The 22,441-nt window shown below is 38.7% G+C and overlaps 1 protein-coding gene across 2 annotated transcripts in view; it reads left to right on the forward strand.

Annotated features, from left to right (window-relative positions):
* LOC117292306 (myocardin-related transcription factor A-like) overlaps nt 1–22,441 on the forward strand; it is a 42,000-nt gene that overhangs the window by 14,476 nt on the left and 5,083 nt on the right. For both annotated transcript variants that reach the window (XM_033774325.1, XM_033774324.1), the window contains exons 2-7: nt 6,471–6,536; nt 8,397–8,452; nt 17,469–17,544; nt 18,663–18,824; nt 19,074–20,983; nt 22,085–22,208. In XM_033774325.1, coding sequence (XP_033630216.1) covers nt 6,530–6,536; nt 8,397–8,452; nt 17,469–17,544; nt 18,663–18,824; nt 19,074–20,983; nt 22,085–22,208 — 2,335 coding nt within the window. In that variant the 5' untranslated portion in view covers nt 6,471–6,529. The remainder of the gene's footprint in view (nt 1–6,470; nt 6,537–8,396; nt 8,453–17,468; nt 17,545–18,662; nt 18,825–19,073; nt 20,984–22,084; nt 22,209–22,441) is intronic.

Genomic DNA, 22,441 nt, shown 5'->3' on the forward strand with positions numbered 1-22,441 from the left:
TCTTCCACTTCCAAGTTCTAAATTATATTTGTTGTATTCAAAGTATCACATTGTTAGTCTATCTTTAGTAGACCATTATGAAAATGTATGGGCGACAACTCTGGCCATATTGCAATTGTCCCCCCCCCCCCCCCCCCCCCCCCCCCCCCCCCCCCCCCCCCCCCCCCCCCCCCCGGTTCTCGTTCAATGTTGGCTCTCAGTGCATGCTCTGCGCTCCAGCTGGGGTTAACACCATTGAAAGGGGAGGGTATGTTTATTGTCACGTGGCCCAAGCATTTTGACCGGGATTGTAGGTAGGAGCATAGAGGAGGCATCTGCAGTGTTGTGAAGGGTTTGGAAAAACAGGTTACATAATAAGAGCCTAAAACTGTTTTTCTTTACTTGCCACATAATCAAGCTGTCTTTATTAGGGTAAATTATCACACTTCTGATTTGTGAGTTTTGTTTACACAGATTTCTCACTAAAAAAATCCAGCCCCTCTCCCCCACACTTTGGTTCTTGTGTGGTAAATTATCAAGCACCCCCTGATTTGTGAATATTGTTTATTCCTATACAAATAAACACAGTGTGTGGAGTGAGTTTGGCTCTGTATTTAGTCCAGTCACTTGACAGGTCTTTGAAGATTGGTTTATTAGCATACAGTCCTGTTTGTTTGTCTTGGTTTTTTATTCTGCAGAAATTGTCAGACTTTAGAATTTACCATTGCTCAACAAGACAGCCATAGGAAGTAACAGCAGCAATTGCCTGCTAGTTGGTCTGAGGGATATTTTGAGGGGAAGTGTAAACAAACTTTTGGTCTTGAAAGTGAGAAAATCTTTTATATATCTTGCTTCAATAACAAAGTTATCTTCTAAGTTATTTTAAGAAGCCATCTAACTGATGATAATTATTCAAAAGGTTAAAGTGTTATCAATAAGTAATTGGTTTCAATAATGGAGACATTACAAAGAACTGATGCGGGTTCTACACACAGTTCTTGAGTTGTATGTTCCTCGTTGAAATATACATTTCAATATTAAATTCTATAAACTATAGAGGTACACATCCATACAATGATGAAAAACATAGCTTTTGATACATAAAAAAATTATCCACAGTATAGGAAAGTTGAATTGTGTCAATTGGTAAACCAATCCTCCCAAATCATTTCAGATCAAGAGACTCCAACTGGTTCAATCGCTAATACAAGGTTACATATCTAAACCGGAAGAAGAAAATACATATTTACTCGGAAATCACGCTATAATTGTTTACTAGTCTTGGCAAACTCCCGTAGACAAATTACCCATGCATGGTGCCTTGTTGTTATGGTATTTTAATTTAGGAGAAAAGAACGAGATTGCAGTACGTTCGTCAAAACACTTCTGGAAAAAATGTCATTTCTTGTCCTGGAAAATAGTTTGAGGGAAAGTGTATGAACCCTGGCTATAACAATGTGTAGCTTGATGTATATGATGGGATATGGTGAAGAGATTTAGCAGTACAAGAAGCGTGTTAGACGAGGCAAACCCCACTCAGCTTGCCTGACGCAGGAAGGAACAACATAGCCAACGATATCAGGCACATTTGATAAAGTACAGCTACACCTAATCCATATTCAAAACTGCTTGACCATAATTGGCATAGTTTAGTCGATGGTTTATGTCTGAAGTGATACTTGAACATCCATTATTCTGAACCAATTCAAACTAAGATAGGGACCTCAATGGTGCAGTTCGGTTAAACAAGTTACATGTCAACTTTGTGAACAACAGTGTAGGGATTGGACCGCAACTATTGTAAGGCAATTTCTGCTCCGAGTCATCTGAAATTTTCCTTTGTCAGCAAAAATAACCCAAGTGCATTTTGTATACCCATACTATGGAATATGATATTCCATATTTTGATAATATACCTTATTATCAATAGGGTATTTCATTTATGTATTTATTTGTGTATTTATTTGTGTATTTTCCCCCTTTATCCACACTAGAAGCTGAAGTGTACCGGTTGATTCAAACAAATAGATTAATTGAAAACACCATCCCATAGTTCTAATAAAATGAAATGATGATAATAGATCAAGATGCACTTGGCAGTTTGTAGTTTGTGTTGTATGTCACTGGCTATTTTCTGTGACCTGGACACCCATAGCCTGAGTCTTTATAGCACTTGCTACCTGACTGTTACACCAATGTCAATTGATGTTGGCAACATCCAATCAGAGTGAGGGTGAGCAGACAACCCTGTGGATCTGCCTACCTGAAGGCTGCCCGAGTCCAGTAGCCCAAAGCCACATCATGGTCATCATCATCATCATAACTGGTATCCAATTTCATTAGGGCTTGTTGCTCAGACAGCTGCAACAACTGAAGGCAGCGTGCCGCTTGTTATCGCCCTTTGACTATTATGGGATAGCAATAATTGCTGGCCCCTTGCACCGCCTTGCATTCCATAAGACCACATCCACAAATCACTCTAAGGTACAAGCTTGTCTAGTCCCCTAAACCTGATTGGTCCGTACTAGACCTGTTGATGGGTAGTTTTTTTCAATATGCATGTCACTGCTGACTGATTCTAGTCTCTGATTGGTCAAACCAGTGTAGTATTTGCCTCTGATTGGTCAAGCCAGTGTTACATTTGCATATGATGGCAACTGCTGATACAGCATGATGCTGGTCTTGTGGCTTGGCACACTTCAAACATTAGGAGCGGTAATACTGCATGCTACCTGTCATGTTACATCCAATCAACTGGCTTATTTCAATTATAGACCTCATGCCAAATACAAGGGTCAATCTAATCTTATTTGGGGCAAAAAAAATCTAATAAAATCCGATATGTGGTCCTGAGGAATAGGTGCTATGGGCAGTTTCTGTATTCTGTTGAACCATACATGTAGAGCAAAGGTTGAATCGTTGAAGGTTGGACTACATAGGTGCTATGGGCAGTTTCTGTATTCTGTTGAACCATACATGTAGAGCAAAGGTTGAATCGTTGAGGGTTGGAACACGTGAAATACAAGTATGTACAGCAAAGCCAATAAATTCAACCAATACAGATGTTTGTTTTACCATGTTCTTAAACCACAATTCACCAAAATCAAGTTTTTTGGTCTTAAATACGAGTTTTTAGTGAAGCATGTGCTATACCTTAAGCACTGAGCTTATGGCATTTCTCCTTAACCAACTCTGACATTATTCCATTAACTACAAATCTTCAATAATTGAAGCAGTTATTTCATTATCCAAGCAAATTAACACTGTACAAAAGACAAAGCCCAAGAGAGCGGTTCTAGATGGCTCTAACATCTGATCATTTGTACCAACTTTCCACTCAATCTTGTTATTCATTGAATGTTGAGAAGAGGTACCAGTAGAGATTTACGACAGCATAACTGTATCCTGACAAACTATTGTGCAAGCTATTTCTTGCTTGATATTCATGTACCTATTTTTAATCTTGACTTCACCTGTTTAAGTGCAGTATTTACCCAATACACATGCAGAAGATGTAAACTTAGCTTTCAATGCTTTAATGTGAACTCTCACAATAAAACTTAAAGGCACTGGGCACTATTGGTAATCACTCAAAAGAATTGTTAGCATAAAAACTTATTTGGTAAAAAGCAATGGAGAGCTGTTGTTAAACATTGTGAGCCTGAAGTAACGTAGTTTTTTAGAAAGAAGTAATTTTCCATGAATTTGATTTCGAGACCTCAGAATTAGATTTTTAGGTCCCGAAATCAAGCATCTGAAAGCACTTAACTTCGTGTGACAAGGGTGTTTTTTCTTTCATTATTATCTTGCAACTTCGCTGACCAATTGAGCTCAAATTTTCACAGGTTTGTTATTTTATGCACATAATGAGATACACCAAGTGAGAAGACTGGTCTTTGACAATTACCAATAGTGTCCAGTGCCTTTAAGACAGTTGACCTGTAAGCCTGACCATTGTATTGAAGGCAAACATTTGTGGTATCAGAATGAAGCCCTGTGCTGGCCCTCTAGGGGTAGCCCTCTAGGGTGCAACTCGCCTAGCTTCACCCCATCAGGAGGTCCTCTGCTTGCTCCCGTTACTTGATCTCACCTCCCATTACACACACAGCAATACAACTCAAGCTTTTCATTTGCTTAAATTAGATCCAATTGAGCAGCCTTGCATCTCTGTATGTCATACTCACAGAGGCATGGTCCGCTATGCAGCATCAAATCCATGGCCTGCTTGGGTTGGGGTGTATTGTTTCATAGATCACACTTGGAAGGTATCAAATTTGGAACATGGATTATTAATAATTCAAAGTGCCCCCTTTGCAGAACAAATTTATGGGGGGTGTTGGGTGAGCGATAGTGAAAATGCAATGTGTTTCCTTTTTGTATGGCGCGTCAGAATAATTTCAGTTAATAAAGAGTTAAGTTTGACACAAGTGGGATGGATTATAGAGCTTGGAATACATTGTACTACTCTTGGTTGTACACAGGAGAGGTATCAAAGCACTGTAACAAACTGTGTTCATGGTAATATTTTTACACTTGACAATTTGTTGTTTGTGACTGTGTAGTTGTAGAGGCTTGGTGATAGTGATGCATGCCACACTGTCTAGTGTTAAATACTCTACTAGGAAGATTAATTGTGCGACAAATTTCAGATTCCTTGCCTGGAATGAATATGAAGGATCCGGTTAAATTCATCATGATGTAATCTGTTTCATCTAGTGCTTAAAACAGCATTCATTTACAGTCAATGGTTGCAAACTGACAAAACGTTGATCATGCCATTCCTATCAGTAGATAGCAAAGCAACCTGTAGTAAGATAAACTCCATGAAACGGAGAGCTATTCCTGCTAGTAAAGGTTGTATGATATAGGTCAAGCTAGCACGGGGATTCAAGGTACATGTACATGAATCTATTGATCCCTTGCGCAATGCGAATCGCAATTCCCCTACCATTCCCGCCATTTGGGGAGTCAATTTCTTTGCGTACATTTTGCCTCCCAAAATGGCTGACAGGATAGGCATGTGTTAGTGCGCTGTGCATAAATACGACTTGGAGGAAGAACTTGATGTGTATGAGTAGTTCAGGTGTACCAAAAGACTTGAAAAAAAAAAGAACAATTTGTGATTTAGAGGTAACTGCTTGGGGCATTGAAGAAATTTTTTAATCATAGTGGCACAAAGTGACTATAGTGGACTGGTATCAATGTCTGTGTAATAGGAAAAAGGCATTCTACCAACACTAATACTACATAGAACAATGATTTTAGGTTAGTCGAAAATCATCAATGGTCTGGTCACAGTTGTGTGGTAATTAATTTCAAAATGGCATCCCCCATACCACCATCCAATCATGGCTGAATTGTTGTCACGGTTATCAGTTGGAAACTGAAGGCTCAAGTTGAGTTGTAATGATTTTGATTGTTGTGAAACTAAGGGTCAGTTTATAATGACCTCCTGTAGTGAGCTGACCTGTGCATAGTACCAGGGACATCCATACCCAATGCCTTCAACTCATTACATTTACAAAATAGAGACCTGTCAGACTTACCTTTTTCCCCTCAGTTTTATAATTGGCCTTCTCTACTGTGAACAAATGGCCCTCGACAAAAGCGTCGGCTTTGTTTTAAACAAAAAGAGCAAAACTATTGTATGCATGAAAAGAAGTATTTGGGTGATGTTTTGAAATAACTGTGGAATCCTACTGTATGCAATTATTGTTTGTTATGAACCCCATGGAGTCCAGGAGCCAGACAACACACAAACCTAAGCTTTTACACTAAACTTCTACTCGGAGAACTAACCAAAATGCATTCCTGCCTTATAAATATCCCTGTCTTCTCATTATTGGTTTAAAGTTCCCACTGTGAAACTTCTAATGAGGTCTTCCCACGCTTTACCTTATATGCTTCAGAAAAAATACATCAATTTCACACAGATATCAATTTTTCCACTTTGGTGTTGTAATACTCCCAGCATGATACCTGAAATTCACCTTTCTTGCTCAAATGTCAAGTTCTTGGCTGTGGCATTGTGTACTTGGAGTTATTATAGCAGAGCTGTCGTAGGCCACAGAGTAGAACAATCGTCTGCCAAGTTTCTTTGTTAGTGTAGGGGATAGTGCATAGTGATAGTGTGTGCTTCTATTCTAACAAGCTAACATACCCTGTATTTGGGTATTGGTGAGCATAGATTAATGCTTATGTTATGGTTAATATCCATACAGGTAAGTGCGCATAAATTAAAGCTTGCAAGTATGCATATACTTGTATCATCTTACAATACTTTTAACAATGTTATTTGTCTTGCCAACATTTGTTTATGGGCCTAATGTTTTGATCCTAGCTTCTCGAAAGCTAAAGAAAGACTCGGCTAGGGTCGAAACGTCAGGACATTAACTAATTTTTGCATTTATACCATAGGTCCTTTTGGTTGGTAAGCATTTTTGCAACAAACAGCTAATTGTATTTTCTGTTTTATTTATCTTTGTCTACAGTACTAGCTCTGCGACTCAAGCTTCGACGGCCAAGAGAGGAACTAGTCAGTCAAGGGATTATGCCTCGTAAGTAAACTCAGCTTCTTACTAAGCAATAAGCTTTAAATCCATCCACAAATCAATCCTGGATGTTTTCTCTTGACAGTCTCACCCAATCAATCTTTGAGTTGACAAATGTCGACAATTAAGATGTATTAACTTGGTTGGATGACTGGGGTGGATTTCACAAAGAGTTAAGACTAGTCTTATCTCGAGTTAGGACGAGTTACTCTTCCTAACTTAGGATTAGCCTTAAGTTTTGAATATCTCCTAGGACTAGTCTTACTAATACTAGTCCTAACGCTTTGTGAAACTGACCGCTGGCTTATTAGTAATGCGAATATCACATTTGCAATTTTATATTCAATCCAGAATGTTTATGAGATGGGTAAAACACAAAGCTGTTCTATTTTGCTTTACTTTGTTTAAACGCTCCAAACCTTTAAAGTTAGTTTGACTTTGAGATAGAAGATTCACCTTTGACAGGCCCCTTTTTTCACGTCAAGCGTGCCTAAAAATCTTACCCTGATCTTTATCCTGATACGGACTCTAAAACTGGTTTTAAACCTGACCCTATTCATGCAGTCTTCAAGTTACATGTATGTTATTACTACTGATCTAAAGATATAGGTTCTACTACAGCGTCAAGGTCAGACACCAAAATGATGCCATTCATAATTGTTGCTCTTGCTCATTATTATCAGTTGAAGAGATAAAAATAACTTCAGCCATATGGGATAACAAAAATCTAGCGTGTATTATGTGTAGTTATGAAGTTAGGGTTTATTACTGGCAAGTCTGTTGTAGCAACATAACCACATCTGACGTAGCGCATACCAAGCATTCCATAGTCCAGGGCTCTAGCATGAGATGCTGATACTACCTCCAGGCTATCATCCATTTTACTCTTCTCATGATGGGACAAGAAATAGGATAGCATTGTAAAGTATTGATAGTCTCAAACTTGACGTCATTAGACAGATAACAACAGCATATTTCCACTAGAGATGAACCTCAGCGCATCACAACCAACCCAGCCAATCAAACACTCTATCAGTGATGTCATAGTTTATTTATAACCATTTGCTAATGCATAGCTACTGTTGACAGCGTTATTTAATAACCTCAAAGAATCCTCTTGCTCTTTTACAACCACCAAAGATTAAGACAAACAGTTGTCACCAGAAAGTTCTTGAAATACCAGAAACCTGAATATAAGATTCCTCATGATGTAGTCTCTCACAAGTTTACACGGGCCCCCACTATCCTATTTGGATGTAGACAAATAGTCATGTAGTAGTGGTATATGGTTGTAAGTATGTACATTGTAAATGTGGAAGTATGACTTTTCATGCCATTGGACCTGATAGTTTTTCATTGATAGAGTATGATAGATTGATGTAGTCTGATCAATGCATAATGGATATCACTATATCACTTCACATGCAACTTGCTGAATCGTGTAAGTGTTTGGTAATAAAACGTAGAGAGGTTTAGGGTAACACCATGAGTAAAAATCTCGGTAAACGAATCAACGTTTTGATCAGTATGCTCTGATGATCTTCTTCGGGAGTTTTGTTCTGACTTTTGCAATGCCCCACTTGCACCAAGTATCATCAACATCTATGAAAGTCCCTTTTCACTCAAACTTTTATCCCAAATCTCAAACTCAAACTTTTATCCCAAGTCAAGCTTTTTTGATCTACAACATTGTGACCTGGAACCCGGTCTCCACCTTGTATTATTAATGCATTCATGGATAGCATTATTATACTCTTGTGTTTGGGTACCTGACCAAAATGTATAATCACATAATACAAGTAACCAATGAATGTCTGTGTTCCAACTGTATGAAATAATGAGAGTGGTTATTGTTCTTGTTTTCAGCTTTAAAAGCTTCACCAGGATTCCATGAGCAGCGACAAAGACTAGAGAGAGCAAAGGTAACATTGCATGGGTTATAATGTGACAATGCCAGTACTAGGGTTGTTCAAGTTCTTGTTCTATTTATTCCTGGGCACAATTTCATAAAGCTGTTTATATTTCTTTGCTAAGCGCTGCGATGTGTGTTGACCACCGAATGAAACAATGTGAACTTTGTGGAATGTTGGCTGGTAACTTGTTTCTGGTAAGCCAGATATTTCTGTGCTTAGCAAGTTTTTGTGCTTACAGACTTTATGAAATTGAACTGTGGTAGCTATAGCTAGCCGTGCTCAAACTCTCCATACTGGACATGTACTCATGCTAATACAATTGTTATACAGCAGCACGGTAACAAAAAGAGATGAAGTTGACGCCAATATATCCAATTCCAGTCGTGTAACGATATGTTGTCCTGAAGCAGTGTGATGACATAGTGAGATGCTGAATATAGCATTGACATACAAGCAGCATGTTGTAATGTATATATATCCGGTATGCATTCACCCATCATATTGACCTAATACCAGTCACTTCATAACAATCTCCACATATAATGTTATGTACATCTTTATAGGGAGACTGCCAACGTACATCAGGGCTAGATAGCTCAGTTTGTAGAGCTCCGGCTCATTAATTTGGAGGCGGTTTTTTCCAATTCCACACAAGTCAATTTTGTAAAACCCCAAATCATACATGCACACGGTACAAACTAAAAACACAGATAAATTCTATGTTTTGGAAATGCCCTAATTTCCTTTATTTGTCTTCTGTAAAATTTAGTTCAGCCAAAAAGACACAGCATTTGGATTTTGTTTGAATGATTTGGAAGATGATCTTTGTCTTCAAAATGGTGTTCAGAATTAGTGTGACTAAAAAAGTTATTTGTACATGTACATGAATCCAGACAGTCTGCACAGCGCAGGTACATGTGCTGGAAATCTACTTTATTAAAGTACTTTGTAATGGTACTTTACTTCCTCATTGATTTGTGTGTAAAGTCTCTGCCATGTCAATAACACATGCTTTAAATGTCAGTACATCTTTTTTTACAAAACAGCCGTCTTTGAAATAACCAGTTATCAGATATTCTGGTCAATTTTCCAGCCAAATTTGTTCAATTTGTATTAATTTAGCAGCAACTGTAGCATACCAGTTGAAATTGATATGTGTGTCTGACTACATGAGGCTGCATTCCTGTTTCCTGAGTGGAAGTGAACCTGGTTGTGTTATTGAAGAGTAAATGGCAACATTTCCCTTGTTAATTCATGAGAACTTGCCTTGGTATGTCATGCTCGCTTGATGTTAAATGGACTGAACATTGATGACTGACATTAATGTCTTTTTCTAACATTCTTAAATCTCCAAGGTAAAGATTGATTCTTGTTGCCATACCACTGAATCCCAACGTTGTGGTCATCTACCACATGTCTAGCAATACTTACTGAGGTTTTTTCCCTGGCTGTCTCTGTGAGTTGAATGCCTTTGTAGACATCTACATCTAGACACTCATAATACAGAGAAACTCAAAACAGGCTTTTTTCCTTGCTGTTTCTGAGAGAAAATAGCAAAAGGGCTCTTTTCTTTTGTGTGGACTGTTGGAAAGGACCAGCCACCAAGCAACCTTTATAAAGACAGCCATCGTTTGAGGTTTTTAATTGTTAAGGATAAATGAGATGTGTTAAGTACAGGAATTAGTACAGCAGTGCTACCATTGCTCACTTTCTTCCAAGTAAGACAATAGATAATACATCAATCTTCTTCCCCAATAATATCGTATGTAGCCTAAAGCCGCTCTGATTTAGCAAACTTTGTACATAATCTAATGCAACTTAAACAATAATAAATAATAATTAACCATTCTTATATAGCGCATAACACATAGAAATCAAACATGTCCCTAAGCGCTTCTGAGAAAAACACAACAGAATACAAAGACTACTACTACTGGGGAGTCTATCATGTGGTAAATATGTTATAGTGAATTTGACTGGAACTATACTGAACTGAACTAGTCTCTGTACTGCAATGTGTTCCTTGCTAGTCTATCTACCATTAGAATGATGTGCAAGGCTCTGGGTTGGAGTTGTTTATCTTGCCATTCATACATGTTTAGATCCAGAACTGTATGTGACAGTAGTAGAAACCCAAACATCATGACAGTTCATTTATTAATCGCTAGTTTGGATGCCATCAATCTTACGTTACGATTGCAATTGTAAACTGTTATTGTCTTTGTACAGCACACTGGTGTTCGACTTCATTTATCCCTTTGTGGTGTAATTTGAGCTGGATTATAATTGGGATTGTAGAGTTTCCAATGCTGACCTGTGCGGTGTGGGTTTGTTAGTCTCATGTCAAGGCTGATATGATGTGAATGATTCAACATGTCATTATTGGCTTATTAAGAACTGCTCAAGTCCATCTCAATTCCAGTTTGAAGGTCATACACTAAGACTAACTATCCTCATGTACTATTGCTTGCTGGACGTTGTCAATACATGTCTATACCACCATGGGGTACTCCAGCAGGGCTATGCTGTACATCAATGAGTATTTATTTCACACAAGAACCATTTGAGATGCAATGAGGCATATGATTACACTAGAGACCCTAGCTACATGTTGATGATTGCTGGGCTAGTCAGGGATCACTCAACTCAACCATGGACACCCAACCTAAAAAGAAACCAAGCTAGGTATCAAATCAGATATTTCTGGTGTCTCGGGATAAACTTATTTCAACAAAAAGACTGAAGATATTTGAACCAAAACCTGGTTAATCTATATTGTGGGCACCCGCTCTTGTTATGATGTGATATGAGTTTGTTATATACTTTGGTTATACAAAGCAACGGTGTCTTGAAATGGGTACCAGTGATTCCTGCAACTGGGCTTTAGAAGTGTATTATATTACACATTGGAAACCGTAGCCGAGTCTTGACATGTGTAGACACTGACTGATAAATGTCACCACTGCCATCACCAGCTCGATGGAATTCACCAACAAATTAGACACTTCTGGCCAAACCTGTAGAAAGAATCCAGCCCAACCAACCATACAGCCAAGTACCAGTCCTGTCTCAAAGCCTGGTAACCCTGCTGGGTTCTTACAAGCCGTGTTTTATGTCAAAGAATTAGAGTAGGTCTATTTTGTTAGTATAACCCCCTGACCTAGGAAATTCATATTCTTAAATAGTTTTCATTTTCAACTTGTCTCATTAATACGTTGCTTTTGAATTTTTGGAGAGAGAGAATGTTACGATATAAACAAAATTATGAAATTGTTGAAGTTCATTGTTGGAAAAATACCATACAATTTGAGTGGCAATTAGTTGCTTTACTGTATAAATCATTAATTAGTGTGCAGTGTATAACTTAATAATATAGGTGATTGGTCTGAATAATCTAAACCGTTTACCTTACACTACAGCAATAAAGCATTTCTAACCATGCTGTCTTTCATAGTGATTTTGACGATGTTTATCACTATTTAGTTCCAGTTGTGTTATGTTACTGTTGTTCAAGGCAAAAACAGTCTTAGCCCACAACTTCCTAGGCCTAAGGACATCCTCCCACAGCATTCTTTGACAGGCTTCAGTGTTTATATGTCCTTGTTAAGTTTCTTTATATGATTGAGAATTAATGATTGGATTAGCTGAGATTAGACTTGATTATACGAGATTGGATCAATGCCTAGGGCTGGTATAGTCCCATAACATCCTCTTCTAGGAGGGCATCCAAACTTCCTAACCAAAATAAAATCCACGTCCAGTATTGTCTTTAAAAATACAGAATAACATGGCTGTGGTTATTGCAATCTTATAGAGTGAGTCAAAAACACATCACAAAACACGAATCACTTCTAAACAGCCTTGTGTGGTTTAGAAATTTTAACATTTCTTTGTTTTGAAGATATCGTTTAGGTTTTTTTTCATTTTGGTAAATTTAAGTTTCCATAAATATGATTTTTTTTGTTTTAACCTCTATCGTTTCTCTACTTCTGGACAGCTATTAAACTAACTGTTAGTATGTTTCATTCAGTACATGTAGGCCTGTGAATTTAAGCAACTATAAATCATGCAAAAGGACTACATGTAGGAAAGAGCACTTAGGCCTGTGAATTTAAAGGCAGTGGACACTATTGGTAATTGTCAAAGACTAGCCTTCACAGTTGGTGTATCTCAACAAATGCATAAAATAACTAACCTGTAAAAATTTGAGCTCAATCGGTCATCAAAGTTGCGAGATAAAAATGAAAGAAGAAAACACCCTTGTCACACGAAGTTGTGTGCGTTTAGATGCTTGATTTCGAGACCTCAAGTTCTAAACCTGAGGTCTCGAAATCAAATTCGTGGAAAATTACTTCTTTCTCAAAAACTATGGCACTTCAGAGGGAGCTGTTTCTCACAATGTTTTATACCATCAACCTCTCCCCATTACTCGTTACCAAGTAAGGTTTTATGATAATAACTATTTTGAGTAATTACCAATAGTGTCCACTGCCTTTAAGCAACTATAAATAATGCAAAAGGACTACATGATGTGGGAAAGAGAACTTTGTTTGGGACTAAATTTAATCCAAGTCAATTTAAGTACATTACAATTAAGAATAACAAGAATACAGAGGTCAATATACTGCATGCTGGACTGACACTATGATAATTATTACTTTGCCGGATAAATTGTTCTCATAAAAACTTTTCCTTCTCTTCATGTACTGCCACAGACTAGATTGGGAAAATTGGTGGATAATCAGGTCCTGATTAAGACATAACTGTTTCTTAAAGAGATTGAGATCATTTATTAACTTAGGAATGAGCTAGGAACATGGTGTTTGGCCAAAGGTTCTTTGGAAAACAGTACTGTACTTAATCTCCAAAGAATGCTTGAAATGAAAATGAGCAAGATACCACCAAAGGAGGTGTATTTGATATATCTGTTTAATAATATTGTGCGATGGCCAGTTGCCTTTAAGAAGAGGGCATTCTGAGGTGAGTGTATTGAGATATCCTAAGGTGTTGTAGTGGATTAGATGGTCTGACGCACCCAATTATATACCACTTACTCCATGCACACCGAGAGGCATAGACTAACGCCTTACTCTAATATTTTCATAGCTGTTGTAATGTTAGTGTATGAGCGCTAACTTGCAATCTTGAGGACAACAAGCATTGATAACCACCCACATCTCCTGCCTTCAATCTGACCATCTAGGCTGTTTGGCTGCATGGGTGGGCTTAAAGCGCTTTCTTCATTGGCTTACCATGACTCCAAATTCAACCAATTGGATCAACGTTTGGCTTCATAGAATCCATTACAAAATATCTATGTAAGACTTACAAACAGTGGTATCTTTTATGTAGTCAATCAGGTTTTCATGCTGAAGTTAAAGGTTTATTGAAGAATACAATGTGTTGATCACATTTTTTACCTCATCAATATTATCCTTACATTGTAATATGAAGTCAGTGCCCTCAAATACCTTTACTCACTTCACCAAAACGTAGCTACTTTGTCGTTACTCCCTAATGCGGAGTAGCATGTAGAAGCCACAACCCATTAGAAGTGTTTTCCAAACTTGTACACTGCTAGGGTATGATGTGCAGAGTTTCGTAATGAATACTGGACCGAAGGCCTAAGTCCAGTGATGTTAGTGTTAGGCCAGTAAACTTGTGACTGAACAAGTCTGATGGTTTTGTGTTTTTCAATTCATAATAATAATACCTCACTGTGTAATATTTTTAACAACAAACAATTATGTTCAAATGTTGACTTCAAATTTCATAAATATGTTTCAAATCTGTTGAGCGTTGAAGTATGAAATGAATGAGATAAATCTAGTTAAAATCAACAAAAGTTGATAAGCCTGGATGTTTTAAACTGTTTAAAATTGTTCCTTGTTTGATGTTGGTCCTCTGAAATAAATTCTGGTCCAGTCAATGTGTTGAGCTAAAAGCCCTGTGGTCTTAGTGGATTTTCAAACCCTGATGTGTAGGGCAACTAAATCCCATGTGGATGGAACAATTTATCCATTTGAACTCGTTCATGTCATTCAACATGGATGTAATGACTTGTAGAAAAGGCCTTCTTTGGGGCATACACATACATGGCTTTGTTGTTATTGTGCTGATATGTGCAACAGGGTTATACCCTCTTTAGCTGAATGAGGACAGCTTGAGCTTTGACATAACACAGGCTGGATATTGGACTTGCTGTTGTTGGATTGAGTTTAGGGTTTGGGCCTCAGTCTCTTTCTTGATACCTACCCTGGTGTGTTTTGTGTTTCTGCTTCCATCCTCACCACCAATGTCAGTTCATTACATTCTAATAACAAAATAGCACTTAAGAATATAGAATTCTTGAATTCCCTAAGGTTTGAGGTATTGCATATGATGGTTGCATAGATGACATGACCAATGGATAGGAAAAGGTCGTGGTATTTACCCAAATTAGCTGGGAGCACATGAGCTGGCAAGGTTAGGATCCTAGTTACAATCGAATTACTGGTAAATGCCATTGGCATATTCACCTCTACATTGACTCTAGGTATAGCGCCCTCTCTGGCCCATTTCACTCCAGCCATTCTGGTTCTGGTGAATTACTGCACAGTCTCCACATATCGGGATGTACAGTGACTGACGAGCAGCACTGATTTACACGAGTGAGCCCCCGTGATGATGTTACGCATATCCATAGCTTGAAGTGTTATTCTTCACAATACTAATAGTTGGTGCGTCCTTCATGATCACTTTCTCTATAGTAATCAGCAAATAATTAATGAAAACATTTAGGTGTAAGCTATTGTACCCTAACTAAGCGGCAAACAAACATACAACCAGGGAAACGTTGAGTTTAAGTTGTCCTAATTCCCCACAATGTTTTGATTCTAGATTTAGGAAATGGTTAAATATATCTTCAAAGCTACTATTTCTGGACTGATGATAATTGAGACTCAGAAACCCAGATTCTTGACATACAGTTGAGAGCTATCTAGGTTAGCCATTCAAGGTTAATTCAGAAGCTCTGGCAATGATTTCCAGATACGTCATAAAGTAGTTCAGTTTGTATAGTGTAGCAATGTCTAAGGTTGATGTGATAATCTTTCAAGATTACAGTAATGAATGCTCACATTCATTGCGCAAACATGGCACCAGACTATTATTTCATCCAGCTACAGTTTGGTTACAATGAGTTGGAATGGAGTAAAATCCAGATGACCACATCGTGATACAGGTCTATTGATTATAGACAAGCTTTGTGTGAGTACAGTATATGTATATCATGCAATCGTTGACACTTTGTGGTTTATTTAGCATTTTGAGAATCAGCTGAATTTGGAGTGGGCGGAGACTAGTTACCCATTGGTGATTACTATCAGTATTATGTAGTTGAATATTGAACATTACAAGCTGGAGGTCGTGGGTAGCTATGTAAAGGGTATGTATGTATAGAATGCTAGCTAGTATGTCTGCTTAGATAGTTCTACCATACACCTACCAATGGCCGACACCCACAGGATTGTAACAACATCCAGGTACTCCAAATGTCAACATGCTACCTGTCATCTAAAATCACTGTTCACCAACCAAAATATTTGCAATCATGAAAGATATCAGTCAGTGTCTGACCATCGACAGAGAAGGCTGATGGAGAAGACTGTAGCCGCAGCCTCAGGCGCAACATGCCTATATCACTAGATTGTTTCCAAATCTAATTGTCTGAATAACTACTAGGTCGCCATCAGACATGATGTACCAAGGGCAATAGAGGCATAGTATGACATACTGACTGATATAGGGCAGGCTTCTACATGTAGCCTTACAGGGCCCAACTTCATGGCTCTGCTTACTGTAAGCAAAGAATCTCTGCTTTACGTCAAACGTATTTCACCGGTTAGCGGCGAATTTTGGCGCGTGCGTACGCCACGTTACTAGGCATTCTATGCTTACACAGCTAGCGCAGAAATTCGGCGCTTGCAGGTAAGCGGAGAATGGTGATTGTAAGCGCAGAATCGGCGGTAAGCAGAGACACGAAATTTGCCCCTAGTGTCTGCCATGGTACCAGTTTCATACTCTACAGTGTGCAGGAAACAACCAAATACCATTTGTTCAAAGCCAGTATGATACGAAGCATCCAAAATCATTGATTTGTAACAATTACTATTATTTTTTGTTTAAGTAACAATACTGATGGAGCCATGGATAATGTGTTGAGATATACTCATAATATGAAGTCTTCTTAGTAAAGCCTTGTATTGGTTCATCTATTCTCAACCTGGATAATGTACTGAACTTATACTTAGTCATTCTCTATAAACACCTGGTATTATATTGTATCAACTGCTTGATGGAACTAAGCAAGTCAAACCAAAGCTAGAAGCTTTGTAGAACCTTAAATCCAGCTTCCAATGTGATTGCTATGATTAAAGCCAGTATCCCTCAGACCTTAACAGCTGCTAGTGTGTGTGTGTGTGTATGGGAATGCCAGGCAGACAGCTGCAGGTCACTATGTACAGATTGTCTAGCGATATTGACCTTGCAACATAACCACAAACTCTTACAAGTTATTTCAATCAATTCTCATCTTCTCATATTGGCTTTTTATCACTTCAAATGTCATGGAATGAAGATCAAAGATATGTATTAGAGAATAAGATAACAATAGTTGGTAGTTTTTTAATATCTTGGTTCTCTTATCATAAGGATGTACATCCACAGATTTCTCATGGAGAAAAAACTTGTGTCGAGATTTGTGGATTTTGTATTGAGGAAGGGTTGCATGCTATGAATAAGCAGTAAACGGATTTAAATAATAATAATAATAATAATAATGACGTCTTCTACTGTGCTGGTATCCACAAAAGTGCTGTCGACACTTGCTCAAAAAATAAAGTTCCTTTATGTCTTCCAATGGTGCACATGCAAGAACAAATGTTTGACAAATCTCTATGGAATTAGGGGGAAATTATCCTTAAATGTGTTTTCAAGGCAGATATATTCTCATGTAGTTTTCCCATTTTTATTTTTGTTGTTACAGGTTGGAGACAGTTTACAGAGAAAGATCCGCCTTCGGCCTGAGAAATCACACCTTGTAAATCAGCACATATTAGCAGGTAAGCTCACATCTATAGGAGTGCTATTGACCCCTTACACGCATGTCACACGCGGCGACTGTGCCACGCTCACCATTTTGGTAAGCATTAGGTTTGCGTGTAAACGCCGCGTCGCCTAAAATGCGCACTTCACTGAACAACCGCACAGTGACATTGCCCACCAGTATGGCGGTTCCAAAATTCTTTTGATGACGTCAGGTGTATTGGTTCAATATGGAGATATGTTAGTTGTGAGACCTTCACTAATAAAGACGGAGTTGTTAACTCATGGAGGAAGGAAATACCTTCTCTGGTTATTAATGCTTGGATGCATGCCTGTCCATGGGACTGAAGTTCTCTTTATCGTTGCTACAGTAGAAAAGGGATATGGAAAAGAGATTAGTTAGTCACTGCAAAGTTGAAGGTTAAGGGAAGTTAGGGTTAATGTGAGATTGTGAGTGTCCAGAGACGTGAAAGCTTTCATCAACAGATATCCCGGACACTAAAGACTGAACGATGCAATTGTCCTGCATGGTCTACTGTCACTCATTCTTGATTGACTGATGTTTGATGCCCGCTACATACAGGATAGATACTAATGCTTCATGTATAGTGGCCATGCTTGGATGAAGGCCTCTACTAATGCCAAGTATCTAGCTCATTATTCTTATCAATGAAGTTGTTGTTTATTACTTGATACAAAGAACTTGTTAATGAGGATTTAGGTGTCTTTGAATTCAGACAATGTTTGAGATTGCATGTTTGAAGGTCCTGTTATACATGGTTTAATTAAACCCATGGTTCGTATGACTTAATCATGATGGTATGTTAGGCTTGTTAATACAGCATGAGGAATTACTACAAATTACATGTAGGGTCACAGCTACAGACCTTTATCATACTGCCTCCATCGTGGTCATGTACCTCGTATCAAATAACAATAATGAATGCTAATAATCATTTGGAAAATAGGAACCAGACTATTTTGTTCTTCCAGCCTCGGTTTGGTTACATTGATATCAATGGGAGAAATTCAAGATGGCTGCACCATGATAAAGGTCTATCGGGCTCATCACAGGAATAACAATTTTTAATATTTGTTAACAAAGTATTCTTTGTCTTGTGTTTCCTTATATCAGATACCCACGTGGATCCTTTAGTGAATGCTACTCAGCAGAGGTTAAAGAGAGCTCGTCTTGAACAAGATCTTGACAGCAAGATCAAGAATAGACCTGGCCCTCTAGAGCTGATAGAGGGCAACATACTCAAGGCTGAAACTCTGGTTGAACAAGCTGTCAAAGGTATGTTGGTGTAACTTCAAACACTAGAGGGCGCTATAAGACATATACTGTGGTTGATACAAAAATATCAATAAACACTGTTTGCTGGAGAATCTGTTTTCCAAATATGACAGAGGAGTGTGACGATGAATAGAAAACTCTTCAATTCATAGTGAAATCAAACTTCTGTTGTGAATTCTTGTTACTTGTAATTGTTTTTCTCTGTTAATCAAATTAAATCATTTTTAATAATTTTGTTTTTTCTTACAGATGGCAAGGTGAAATTCTTTAAGACAAACAGTCTTGATTCCGATGTTCCTTTTGAATTTGATGAGGACAGCCAAGAAGGATTCAGTGATGAAGCTTTGTCGCCCTCACAGTCCGAAGTCAGCCAGGCTGAGTCACAACTCAGCACTGGCAGCTTGCCATCTACACACACTATTACATCTTATGGAGATAACTCTAAGATTGCACAACTGCATCAACAGCAACAACAACTGCAGCAACATCAGCTGCAGCAGCATCAGCAGCAGCAGCAGCAGCAGCGATCATCGGTTAAAAGTCCATCCCAGGTGTTGTCACCGAGAGCTGGACAGACATTTATTGCCATCAAGCAGGAGCCTGGTTTGATTAGTCCTCCTCCTATTACTAGTAACACATTCACTCCAATAACAGCCGTCTCTAATATCCAGTTATCATCAGGGAAGGTAACTCCTTCTCCAAGACAGCCACGTAAGAAGCAAACCAAGCGACCCAAACCAAAGGAGATTAAGTTTCATGAGTATAAACCTCCTAATGAGCAATCTAATAAGATCACACAAGCTAGCACCGTCAGTAATCCATATAACTTACTGCTCATGCAGCAACAGCTGTATCTACAACTGCAATTATTACAACAACAGCAGCTGATTTTGCCTAACACTGCAAACCAGAATAAAGCTACCACTTGTGCCTCGTCATCCTCTACATCAGTCACCTCTACTCATACCACTTCCAACACTACTACAACAACAGCTGTAGCACCGGCTCCCTCTCCTGTCAAACAGCAGATTGATATTAAGCCAAACATCTCCACTACCGGCAAACCTCGAATACTCTCCAATCTTGAAGACATGAAAGTGTCAGAACTCAAACTAGAGTTGAAAAACCGTGGACTTCATGTATCAGGCACAAAGCCTCAGTTGGTTGAGCGTTTAAAACCATACGCTGAATTAAACCCAATATCTACAGCTGTGACATCCCCAACTGAAGCCAATATCCCGTCAGTAACATCAAGTACTAGAGTGTCTAGTTCAACGGATCTAGATTTAGCATTCAGTGAATCAGCTAGTGCTGGGGGTTCTTTGAGTACTCCACCTATATCTCCTGAGTATCGTTCCTTGTTGTCTGTTACTTCAGAGCCAATGTCTCCAGGGAGCGCCTTTGATCCAATGTCGCCACCCACATTCCAAGGAGTGTTGACCACACCTGTGTGTAGTCCTGATACCGTCGGGGCTCAGAGCGCATCTGGGCGTGAAGGCAGCCCATTTGACCAAACACAGCTGGCATTAGATTCTCCTCTATCACAACCTTCTCTTCCAGTCAGCTCAAGCATCTTACCCATGGACATCAATAATGAAAACAGTAACCAGGACATGATGGATGTATCTAATGATATGAATTCTGGCAGTCAAATCAGCTCGGATATCTTACTCCAACAGCAACTTAAAATACAGGAGTTGGAACGAATGCTTCATCTCTCCCAAATGCAGCTTCAACTACAGATGCAGCAGCAACCTCCATCGTCAGCATTAACACCTTTATCTATGCCACAGCAATCCCCTGGTGGTAAGCTCAATGAATCTCCTCAACAACTCCAACAAGATGGCAAACCTGGCTTCATGTTTCACAGCAAAGACTTTGCACATACACTCAACCAACAACCAAAGGTGTTTTCATTTGCCACACCACCACCCAATGGGCAGCCGTTTCTATTCAGTAAACAACCTACTAATGATGGCCAAACTATTCCTCTACCTAATGGCATCATTGCACCCAAGGCGACCTCCTTACCGAATAGTCCTACTGAACGTAATGCTCTGGGTATTGGTACTGGCATGACAAGATCTGTCACTCAACCAACATTTGCCATTCCACCTCCTAACTATGAGGAAGCGGTCAGACAGACAAAGGAAAGGAAGGTATGTAACATGTGTTCTAACATACCCATGTACGTTCCCACGTACGTTGCTTTAAAGACACTGGACACCTTTTAATTGTCAAAGACCAGTCTTCTCACTTGGTGTATCTCAACATATGCATAAAATAACAAACCTGTGAAAATTTGAACTCAATTGGTCGTCGAAGTTGCGAGATAATAATGAAAGAAAAAACACCCTTGTCACACAAAGTTGTGTGCTTTCAGATGCTCGATTTCGAGATCTCAAAATCAAATTCTGAGGTCTCAAAATCAAATTCAAATATTTTAGTGGAAAATTACTTCTTTCTCGAAAACTATGTTACTTATAAGGGAGCTGTTTCTGACAATGTTTTATACTAATAATAATAATAATAATAAGACATTTGTAAAGCGCAAAAAATAAGTTTTTGTACCTTGAACACATGAAGGAAACAAAACTATTGCACTATAACGGGTCCCGATGTTTGAATACCTACGGGACTTGCACAGTCTATGCTAGGATAACTGAATTTCTTGCAATCAATACAACGGTCATTGGTACTAGATAATCAAGCTTTGAGATCAACAATCCATCCATGTCTTTTTCTGTATTTCATTTTATCACTGATTTAGTAATTCAATCAGAAAATATTGCTTGTGTTATAAATGACGTTTTCTGCAACAAACCCTGTGATGTTTGCTCCATATGCAATATGTCTGATAAAAACTGCCGTCATAGTTTTAAGACCAAATTCTCCAGCTGAATTCTGACATTTGTTGTGTTTCAGTGAAATTCTTTCTACACTCGATCATGTTGTTTCACCACAATGCATAAAGTTTTGATGTCTGAATCGTGGCAGTAAAAGTGAACAGTCAGTCCTGAAAAGTTGTCAAACTGTCAGTATTTAGAAATTAATTCAAAGGTCGACAAAAGAAAGTCTTTCAGGAACTCCTTTTCAAAGCGTGCACAAAAGCAACAATTGTGCCCAATTAAGTAAGTGTCATATCTTTTTTGACAGAAGTCTGCAATCCTTGAATGAATGAAACTCTCATTCTGACCCATTCTAGATTGTTTTTGATTGATGTTCTTTGATTGATTTGTTTTACCTTGTTATTTCTTCAGAGTCAAGGCAACAGTCCTTGTTCAGGGTCTCCAGTAGGATCACCACCAAAAGGCAGTGATGACAAGAGAAGTACCAAATGCCAAGATCTAGATGACCTATTAGAAGTCCTGGTGGATCATGGATGTAAGTAGCTCAAATAGTGGTACTTGCATTCCTTTACTCTCAGCTTTTCTTACACCATGTATAATGGGTGCGTTCGATTAGCTTCCCCGGGTCAACCCCAGTCTGCCCCCAGTTTGCTCGAATAGGTTTGACGTCATTCCAGGGGCTCACCCGGGTCAGCCCCAAGTGCCCTGCTTGTGGATGGGTCACTTGGGGGCTGGCCTCAGGTGCATGACGTCACCATGAAGCCATTC

Source organism: Asterias rubens, chromosome 7 (genome assembly GCF_902459465.1).
Source record: "Asterias rubens chromosome 7, eAstRub1.3, whole genome shotgun sequence".
NCBI lineage: Eukaryota > Metazoa > Echinodermata > Asteroidea > Forcipulatida > Asteriidae > Asterias > Asterias rubens.